General features: G+C 39.0%; 1 protein-coding gene across 3 annotated transcripts in view; it reads left to right on the forward strand.

The window, feature by feature from the left end:
• The window catches only part of BCO2 (beta-carotene oxygenase 2), a 109,735-nt gene that overhangs the window by 80,860 nt on the left and 18,081 nt on the right, over positions 1 to 10,794 (forward strand). For all 3 annotated transcript variants that reach the window (XM_040482983.1, XM_040482984.1, XM_040482982.1), the window contains 6 exons: positions 480 to 691; positions 896 to 1,011; positions 1,904 to 2,006; positions 7,501 to 7,629; positions 8,605 to 8,765; positions 10,170 to 10,337. In XM_040482983.1, the coding sequence (XP_040338917.1) occupies positions 480 to 691; positions 896 to 1,011; positions 1,904 to 2,006; positions 7,501 to 7,629; positions 8,605 to 8,765; positions 10,170 to 10,337 (889 nt within the window). The remainder of the gene's footprint in view (positions 1 to 479; positions 692 to 895; positions 1,012 to 1,903; positions 2,007 to 7,500; positions 7,630 to 8,604; positions 8,766 to 10,169; positions 10,338 to 10,794) is intronic.

Raw genomic sequence — 10,794 nt, forward strand, 5'->3', positions numbered from 1 at the left:
TACCAAGATGATTAATAATCTTATTTGTTCTTTAGCATAATTCTGATAAATTTGAAAAAATTTAAAGTAAATGGAAAACATAATATATACATAAGATTATGAAGATTATTATTTCTTAAAGCTTAGGAACCCATTTTAATTTGGAGAATGTCAAGTATTTCATATCCTCTTATGCTATTTTCCTGGCTATAGGGTAAAAATCAGACTTATTTTAGGAGTCACCAGTTTGGAGTGTTATTTTCAACCTTCTAAGTGTGAGTTTTTTGACAGGGGAGTAAGGGCCAGAAGAATGTAAGGTGTTCTTCTCTGTTGGATTTCAGGATATACTCAAAAGGTGTCATCTCTTACTCAAGTTTTCAAACCAAACAGGTTGTGCTGGGAACCCATTCCAATTCCTTATCTCTATATTTGAAGGCATTCATTTGCCCCTGTGTTTTTCTTACTGATCTTTGTCTTTCTGTTTTTGCTGCTGTCTGAAGGTACAATCACTGGTTTGATGGGATGGCTTTGCTTCACCAGTTCAGGATGGAGAAGGGCACAGTGACGTATAGAAGCAAGTTCCTACAGAGTGATACTTATAAGGCCAATAGTGTTAATGATCGAATTGTGATCTCAGAATTTGGCACGCTGGCTGTCCCCGACCCCTGCAAGAATGTTTTTGAACGTTTCTTATCAAAGTTTGAAGTGCCTGGTAAGCAGCCTTTACTGTGCTCAGAATTTCTGGGTGATAGTGATGACTATTTAATTTTGATGTATGTCAATCTATATAAATACATATCTTGAAGTAGAATTTTTTTCTTTGTTTTTGGTATAAGAGGATGTTTAAACTGTGTTCTTGCTCTGACTGTGCTACAGTAAGTTGTGGTGTTTAAGTAACTCTGGGATTTGGTTTCAGCAATAACTGACAACACCAATGTCAACTACGTGCAGTACAAGGGTGACTACTACCTTAGTACTGAGACCAACTTTATGAACAAAGTGGACATCAAAACTCTGGAAAAAACTGAAAAGGTAAAATATAGTTTAAGAAAATGAATAAGGATGCCTGGGTGGCTCAGTTGTTTAAGTGTTTGATTGGGTCAGGTCATGATCTCATGGTTTGTGGGTTGGAGCCCTGCCTCAGGCTCCCTGCTGTCAGCACGGAGCCTACTTCAGATCCTTTGTCTCCCTCTCTCTCTGCCCCTCCTCTGCGCTCTCTCTCTCAAAAATAAAAAATAATGAACATTTACAAAAATGAATAAAATAGACCCTAACATTTCATTCCTTTCCGAATACTTTTTAGAGGGGTAGTTATCTGAAGAAGAAATTGGAGCCTTTATGAAACAAAGAAAAAAAAGTTACCCACTGATTCAGGGTATTACTCTGCACCTTCTGTCCTCAGTAGATCTAGGCCTGTGAGATTGGTTTTCCTTAAAGATAATTCTAGATGTCTTCCTTAGTCCTAGTATCTGAAGGCTATAGTAAAGGAAAAATACAATAGTACAGATTTAAGTTGGCCATTTCATGTCCTTCCTAGCTACAGATAGAATTGGATTAGAGACTGTCTAGGCCCGTCCTGCATTCACCTAACACATTAATAAAAATTAAATTAAATTTGGACCAGAACTTTAATTCTTATTTTTTGAACTTTCCTGCAATCTTGGTGGGATATGGGGAATCCTTACTGGATAATCATTTTTGTCCATTTGATGGTGGCGGTGGTGGAGTTTTTATTTATTATTTAGTCTCAATTTCTTTAGAAGAAAAAATAATTTTGATTTCTTAGAGGTGAGACATTAGGGCTTAGACTATAGTTGTCATATCTTATTTTTAAGATATCTGACACATTCCTACTGTTGATAAATGTAAGTAGAGATCTTCCCATTTTAACATTTAAAAGTCTCTGATGGTCTTAAATTTGCAGGTAGACTGGAGGAAATTCATTGCTGTGAATGGAGCAACTGCACATCCTCACTATGATGCTGATGGAACAGCTTACAACATGGGGAACTCCTATGGGTCACATGGTAAAGTTGGGAAGGAGGTCTTTTTAAAAATAATTAGGGGTTAACTATCTCCCCAGTGTTCCATTATAGTTAAGGTGTAGACATAGGGAACTTTGTTTAAAAGGGTCAGAAGGAAATCTCCAAAGTTGCATAACTGAGCTGAAGGTACCTAATTTACTGTGTTCTGTGGTCCTTTTGCACATATGCTTAGCAACTGATTTGCTATTTGACCTTTTCAGCATGACTTACATTTTTTATGTTCTGTTGTGCTTTTTGGCTTACAGGCATTACAGGGATTTTCAGTATGTATTTCTCAAACTTGAATTAAAAAAAAAAATCACACTATAAGTACAAGAACTTTAGAATGGTACAGCAAACAGATGTGGGGAAAGTACATTGTTCATTACATGGGAAAGGATTTATTTTTATTATGGGAAAAATACACTACAAAGTAAGTTAAGGTTATTGTGTGTTTGTATTTCCAGCCATTTACATCACATCTGTTTCCTGGTCATCCACAACTCCTTTTCCAACTGCCTACCAATCTGCTCCAGAAACTTCTAATAGCTAATAATGATAGCTAACATTTATTGAGTGCCTAGTATATCCTGGTGTTAAGCATTTTTCAATGTACTTTTTTAATTTAGTCCTTATAACGACTCTCTGAGAGAGGTACTATTACTGCCCCCATTTTACAGACAAGGGCAGTGAATCTGGAGACTGTGTAAAATACTTGGTTAGGCAAGTTTCTAGTGTGTAAGGCCAGTCTTGCCAGCAAGTCTGAATCACACCCAAAGTCACTCTGTTAGACTATCTTCGTAATTATTTATTACTGAGTACAGAAGACTGTCAGAGCATGCAAATTCATGTTCCTGTAACCTGAGTGCATGTCTCTCTGAAGAGAAATGGGTAGGTGTTCGATATTTCTGACTATCTGTCTTAACCTGTCCATCAGTCTATCATGTATAACCTGTGAAACCTTTGTATGGTTTAGCTTTTGTGTAGGTTAATGTGTGCCTTTGGTGAGTAATTGGCTTTGCAGGGTGTTTGTGTCTACTTCTCCATATTGACATAGGTGACTGTGTATTAAAATGCATAGTGCAGTTTTGTTTTTTGCTGGCTCAAGTAGAGCTAGGTATCCTAAAACTTCATCACCCAGCTCTCTCTCCATATATATATGTATTTTTTAATGTTTATTTCTTGGGGAGAGAGAGAGTGAGAGACAGAGTGTGAGCAGGAGAGGGGCAGAGAGAGAAGGAGACACAGAATCTGAAGGCTCCAGGCTCTTAGCTGTCAGCACAGAGCCTGACATGGGGCTTGAACTCATGAACCACAAGATCATGACCTGAGCTGAAGTCAAGATGCTTAACCGACTGAGCCACCCAGGCGCTCCTCTATTCTCTTCTTTATTACCTGATCTTGAGTAGGAAATGTGTTCTTCAAGGCTGTTACAGGAAACAGCAAACATCCTTTTAGGTAAAATGTTTCAGGAAATGGGTAAACTAACTCTGCAGTTTTTTGTCCATCCATCTTTTTTGATCATTAAAAAAATTTCATTAAAAATGATATCTATTCTAGGGGCGCCTGGGTGGCGCAGTCGGTTAAGCGTCCGACTTCAGCCAGGTTACGATCTTGCAGTCCGTGACTTCGAGTCCCGCGTCGGGCTCTGGGCTGATGGCTCAGAGCCTGGAGCCTGTTTCTGATTCTGTGTCTCCCTCTCTCTCTGCCCCTCCCCCGTTCATGCTCTGTCTCTCTCTGTCCCAAAAATAAATAAACGTTGAAAAAAAAATTAAAAAAAAATGGTATCTATTCTATATACTTCTCTGGTCTGTTTTTTATTCCCTTAACACTGTATTAAAATATTATAATAATTATTTCTTATGTCAAGAAACATTTCCCAGAATCAGGCTGCATAGAATTCTCCTAAGTAGATGACCTATTTTAAAAACTATTTTCTTGTTAATTAAAATATGGTTGACAAAAAGTACATTTCCTAATAAATTAAGTCTATTAATCAAGTAGATAACTGGGTAACTAGTTCATAATATGATAGATACTGTTTAGCTTTTCTGAATTATATATTCTAAAATAAGTAGTTGTTAGATCAGTGGTTCTTAGCCTTTAGTGTGCCTCAGAATGTTCTGGAATGCTTCCTAGCAATGTAGATTACTGGGCTTTATCTTCAGAGAGTTTGGTTCAGTAGACCTGAAAAAGGACCAAGAATCTGCTTTTCAATCACCCCCTTACCCCTTATCTTGGCACATTTTAACAAGGTCCCCACGTGATTTTGGTGCAAGTGACGCCTGGATCTTTGAGAAACCCTGCCACCAGTCATCAGAGGCTGTGGCTGTTCTTGGTACTTTGCCTCAGTCTATTATACAAAGTCCTGAAGAGTCTCCCAGAGTTAGATGCAGTGTTGGGCAGGTCATTCCTCTGGGCATTCCTTTGTTGGGTGTTTCCTGGGTATGTGTCTGTCTTGCTCATGGCTTCACAACTTGCAGTTAGAACAGTTCATTAATTAATACTGGTTAAATTTAGTGAGTTTTGTCACTTAATCTAACCACTGAGATGAGCAATTCTTTATCTTCTAATCTCAACTGAAACTGAATCTCCTCCCCCTCCCCTCCCCCCTCTTTCCCCTCCCTTCCTCCTCCTCCCCTCCTCCTCGCCTCCTCCCCTTCCTCCTCCCTGTCTTCCTCCCCCCTCCCCCTCCTCCCCCCTCTCTTCCCCCTCCCCCACCCCCTCCCCTCCTCCTCCTCCTCCTCCCCTTCCTCCTCCTCCTCCTCTTCGTCTTCCTCTTTCCTCGATTGTTCAGTTCAACCGGAGTTTTTGAACTGGAGCTCAAATGTACATGTAGCTGTAGAGAGGTTGTGTTTGGGAGAAATTTAGTGATTCTCATAATAAAGTGCTTGCTGGTAATTTCTGTCTTTAAGAAATAAAAAGCTTTTAACTGTTTAAGCATTTCCCTGCATTTTTAAAGTCTTTAAAAAATGAACAAAAATCCTCTAAATAATCAATCCAAGTAGTTTTTAGTACTAATGAAATGTATATAACCTGTTAGATAGTAATATGGTACTTTTGGAACTGTAGAACTGGTCTTTCATCGCTTTTATAACTCATCACTGTCTAAAGCATGATGTTTTATATATAATGGGTACGCAGAACACATCTATATCCTAACTCAGACCCCTTCAGTATTTTATATCAATTGGATATAAAATTGATATAAAACACTCAGTGTTTTTACTAGGATGTCTAATAGGTGTTACAAAATTAACTTATTTAAAACCAGACTCCTGAACTTTTCCCCTAAATTTTCTCTGCCTAAAAGACTCCCCATTTAAGCTGATGGTAACTTCATCCTTCCAGTTGCTCAGGATGATAATTTTGGAATCATCCTTCACATCTGTCTCTCACATCCATATCCAGTTGGTCAAAAAGCAATTGCAGCAGTGCCTTCAAAATAAATTTAAAAATCCAACCACCTCATATGACCTCCACTGCTGGCATTCTGGTTTGAGCCCACCATCCTCTCGCATGTGAATTGGTGTAATAGCTTCTTAACTGGTCTCTGGGCATCTACCCTTGCCCCATTTCAGTTTATTGTCAGCATATCAGCCAATTATCTTTTTAGCCCACCCACCTCATCTCAGACTTTTCTTGCTTACTCTGACAGGGCCTCACTGGCCTTCATGCTATTATTTGGACACTCCAGGCTTACTTTTGGCTGAGAATCTTTGCATTTATTCTTGTCTCTGCCTGGAATGTGTTTCTCCCAGATATCCTCAAGCCTCTCTTCCTCACCTCCTCTTGGTCTTTTCTCAAATGTCACTGTCTTAGTGAAGCCTTCTCAGATCACCCTATCAACAATTGCAAACAGTGGCCCCCATCCGTATACACTTATTCCCAGTCCCTATAGATCTTATCATCATCCGATGCTTTATACTTTTACTTATTGGATGCTTTATTAGAATCTGAGCTTTGTAAAAGAAAAGGCTTGTGTACAATTGGACCCTGCTGTGTATACGTGTCTGGAAGATAAACTTAGGACACTTAGAAGAGTGTTTGGAATATAGTTGACACTCAAGAAGTAATGGCTGAATAAATGAATAGAGAACAGAAGGGTTATCTTGTTTCAAAAGAAGCTGAGTGTTTGCAAAGTTATGTGTTACCCCAGTTTTTCAGGACCAGCATTGGCAATTCTAATACCAGAAATATAATTCATTATGACCTCAGTATTTGTTTATTCACTAAACAATTTAAAACAATTTTTTAATGTTTATTTATTTTTGAGAGGTGAAGGAGGGGCAGAGAGAGAGCGAGACACAGAATCTGAAGGAGGCTCCAGGCTCCAAGCTCCAAGCTGTCAGCACAGAGCCCAATGCAGTGCTCAAACTCATGAACTGCGAGCTCATGACCTGAGCCAGAGTTGGACGCTTAACCGATGAGCCACCCTGGTGCCCCTATTCACTGAATAATTTAACAAACATAAGTTGTTAAGTAATCCATCATCAATAGCTATTTTTACTGTGCCTACTGAATGCTAAGTTCTTGCTTGGTACTGAGGATACAAAGATGAATCAGACACAATTCCTGCCCTTGAAGAGCTCACCAGTCTGTTGGAAAGCAGATAAACAAGCACGAAATTATAGTGCAATAAGATAAGTGTATGACTGTACAGGATATAATCAGGGCATTGAGGAGAGGCACCAAATACCTTTGGGGTGGGGAAGAATCAGGGAGGGCTACTTGAGGAGTGGTCACCTGAGCTGGTTCTTGCAGAAGTAGTAAGATGAATAATTACATGAATGAAGGCAATTGCATGAATGCATTAAGAAAGGATAAGATGGGACTTGGAGTGACCTCAGGGATCCAGAGGACTGGAGAGGAGTTGGGTGTGGGGGCAAATGGAGATTGTAATTGTAGGGATTGGGGAATGGTGAGAGGGACAAGTAGAATTAGAGGATATTCTTGCCTGCTACCTGATCTTTTCCTATAAAGTAGAGAATGAGTTCATTTTTAGGGAGTGAGAGGGTAGTCTTTTGAGAGCATTAAAATGCAATAAACTTAGCTAGTAATCATGAAAAAAAATGCAATAAACCGTTGGTTACTTTGTGTGTATCATTTTAAAACCTTAGCTAATGACTTTCATAAAGTTAATATTTTTTTTTTTTATCCAAGTCTTTGTTTGAAATAACCCTTTATGGGTGCGCCTGGGTGGCTCAGTTGGTTAAGCATCTGACTTCGGCTCAGGTCATGATCTCATGGTTCCTGAGCCCCACATTGGGATCTCTGCTGGCGGTGCAGAGCCTGCTTCAGATCCTGTCTCCCTCTCTCTGCCCCTCCCCCACTTGTGCCTCACGCTCTCTCAAAAATAAATAAACATTAAAAAAAGAAATAACCCTTTATGAAATACGGATGTCATGCATATATTGCATAAATCTCTAATCCATGAGTGCAAGGGTTGTATTTTATTTTAGAATGTGTATAAATAAGACAGGACTTTGTTTTCCAGGTTCTTGCTATAATGTTATTCGAGTTCCTCCAGAGAAGGTGGATCTTGGGGAGACAATCCATGGAGCCCAGGTGATATGTTCTATTGCCTCTGCAGAGGGGATGAGACCTTCTTACTATCATAGCTTTGGTAAGCCCAAAGATAACACACATTACTTTGGGATGTGCCTTAAACGTCGCTGTAGCAGACAAGCTAGTGTTCGCATATACTGTGTTGATACCGCTTATCAAAATATGCTGATGAGACCAAGGTTGCATTTTAATGCCACTTCAGTTTATTTTGTTTAGTGACATACTTTTTATCCTGGCAATTACTAAAAAATTGACAGCATCAAAAGTGAACCAGAATGTAAATTATGGACTTTGGGTGCATTTGATGGGTTGTCAGTTTGTCAGCTGTTGCAAATGTACCAACCACTCTAGTGGGGGATGTTGATGATAGGGAGGCTGTGTGTGTGGGGGGGACAGGGTATAAAGTCTCTGTGCCTTCCCTTTAATTGTGTTACAAACCTGAAACTGCTCTACAAAAGTAAAGTCTTAGGAGAAAAAAATTATTTGACCATAAAAAAAATTGACAGAATTCAAAATTTTAGGTAACTTTAAAGCCATAGGTAATTATTTTCATGAAAAGGTCTTGACTATGTTTTTTGGGGGGGAAATTCATATTCTGTTTGATAGCTTCAGCTTTTTCTCAGAATATTTATTTTCTGCATTCTAAACCTTTATAGCCAATCTGCTGCTGAATCTTAACCTTCAGGATAAATAGCAAAAGGATTACAGAAGAAACATCTTGATCACAAATGACACTTTAATATTATGCTTCTTCACTTGGTTCGTAAACTGACCAATTTAAAAAGAAAAATAAGGAAGATAAAAAGCAAGCTGTGAGCATTCAACCCAAGCTGTTCTGAGCAGTTCCCTTTTTTATGTAGGAACAAGAAATATGTAAGGCAAAGCTGGGAAGCAGTGGAGAATTATTTCTGTCTGGCTTTTGTTTAGGTTAGAAGTATTATGTCCTGGCATTCAGATAAATCCCCATAACCGTCACATTTCAGACAATTCTAATTTACTAAATCCCATTTTATTATTTGCTGGAACCTTTCAGGAATGACAAGGAACTACGTAATCTTCATTGAACAGCCTCTAAAGATGAATTTGTGGAAAGTTGTCACTTCTAAAATCCGGGGAAAGTCCTTTGCAGATGGAATAAGCTGGGAACCCCAGTATAATACACGGTTTCATGTGGTGGATAAGCACACTGGACAGGTGGAGTATCTTGACTATGTTTGTTTTGAAAATGGACAAATCTGTATATGGTTGATTTTTTTTCTGTCACTGGGTATTGCTGGTATAAGACATTCGTAATCAAGGATATTACCTTCTTCCGTAGGTGGGGCTAGCTACTTATTAATGAGTACAGTGGGTTTTGCATATTAGAAAATTGTAAGGAATGGTTTTACTTTTAATTATCTGATTCAACTAACATGGCATCTAAGAAACCTTGGCATATTAGTATGAATTTTTCCATGTCATAATATTTGCTAAAGAGAATGTTGTTCACATAGAAGTCTTCTGTAACTTTTGCAATGATAATTTTTTGCTTGGTTCTATGACTTCTTGATATGTAAATATGATAATCCTACCAAAGTCCAAAGTGCGTTTGTTAAATATCTTTCTATACTCCTGTTTAGTAACACTATGGTATTTTGTCTTCTTTTTGCCTTTCTAAAGAGATGACATCCTAAATTTACTGTACCCTAATTTCATTACAAAAAATCCTATTTTGATAATAAGTGCATTTTTCAAATAATCACTTAACTCATCATAAGCTACTTAATGGCAGTATTTTCTCTTTTTTTTAATAGTTTTTTAAAGTTTATTTATTTACTTTGAGAGAGAGAGAGAGCACACCAGCAAGGGAGAAGCAGAGAGAGAGGGAGCTAGAGAATCCAAAGCAGTCTCTGCACTGTCAGTGCAGAGCCCAAGGGGCTCCATCTCCCAAACCACGAGATTTGACATGAGCCAAAACCAAGAATTGGACGCTTAACTTACTGGGCCACCCAGGTGCCTCAAAAGCAGTATTTTCTATTCAATCATGTAAGATAAAGTCTAGGATTTATTTATACCTCAAAACATTGGGCCCTATTTCATAAGGACTTTTAAGTTAGTTGTGACAGTTGATTGGTTTATATCAAATAGCCCCAGTTCATTGATTAATATGAAATGTGATGACCTAAGCAAGCAATGCTTAAATCAAAGTGTTTGCTTCTAGGGGCGCCTGGGTGGCGCAGTCGGTTAAGCGTCCGACTTCAGCCAGGTCACGATCTCGCGGTCCGTGAGTTCGAGCCCCGCGTCGGGCTCTGGGCTGATGGCTCAGAGCCTGGAGCCTGTTTCCCATTCTGTGTCTCCCTCTCTCTCTGCCCCTCGCCCGTTCATGCTCTGTCTCTCTCTGTCCCAAAAATAAATAAACGTTGGGAAAAAAAAAGAATTAAAAAAAAAAACAAAAAACAAAAAACAAAGTGTTTGCTTCTATGTTCCACATTCTACCTTTTATACTTACTAGTCCTGTCACTTAAAGGGGAGGAGGGAATCTTTTTAATTTAAACTTTGTGGATCTGTTCCTTAAAGAAAAAAAGAAAATATCTCTTTTTCTTTGTATTTTCCCTGCAGCTTCTTCCAGGGATGTACTACAGTAAACCTTTTGTTACTTTTCATCAAATCAATGCCTTTGAGGACCAGGGCTGTGTTGTAATCGATTTGTGCTGTCAAGATGATGGAAGAAGCCTAGAAGTTTACCAACTACAGAATCTCAGGAAAGTTGGGGAAGGGCTTGATCAGGTAAACATCTCTGATTTGTTAGAAGTTGTCAACATAATTTTGAACTCACCAGGTTCTGGCTGTTTCTCTTGCTTCTTTGGCAGATAAGGAAGTAGAATGGTTTTATTTTATTTATTTTTTTTATTTTATTTTATTATTTTTTTTAAAACTTTATTTATTTTTGGGACAGAGAGAGACAGAGCATGAACGGGGGAGGGGCAGAGAGAGAGGGAGACACAGAATCGGAAACAGGCTCCAGGCTCCGAGCCATCAGCCCAGAGCCCGACGCGGGGCTCGAACTCACGGACCGCGAGATCGTGACCTGGCTGAAGTCGGACGCTTAACCGACTGCGCCACCCAGGCGCCCCATGGAAGTAGAATGGTTTTAAAGCATTGAAGGCACAGCTTTGTCATTTATTTATTTAATACTTAAAAATAATTTGAGGGGCGCCTGGGTGGCGCAGTCGGTTAAGCGTCC

The sequence above is a fragment of the Herpailurus yagouaroundi genome, unplaced genomic scaffold, assembly GCF_014898765.1.
Source record: "Herpailurus yagouaroundi ecotype Mexico unplaced genomic scaffold, PumYag 161, whole genome shotgun sequence".
Taxonomy (NCBI): domain Eukaryota; kingdom Metazoa; phylum Chordata; class Mammalia; order Carnivora; family Felidae; genus Herpailurus; species Herpailurus yagouaroundi.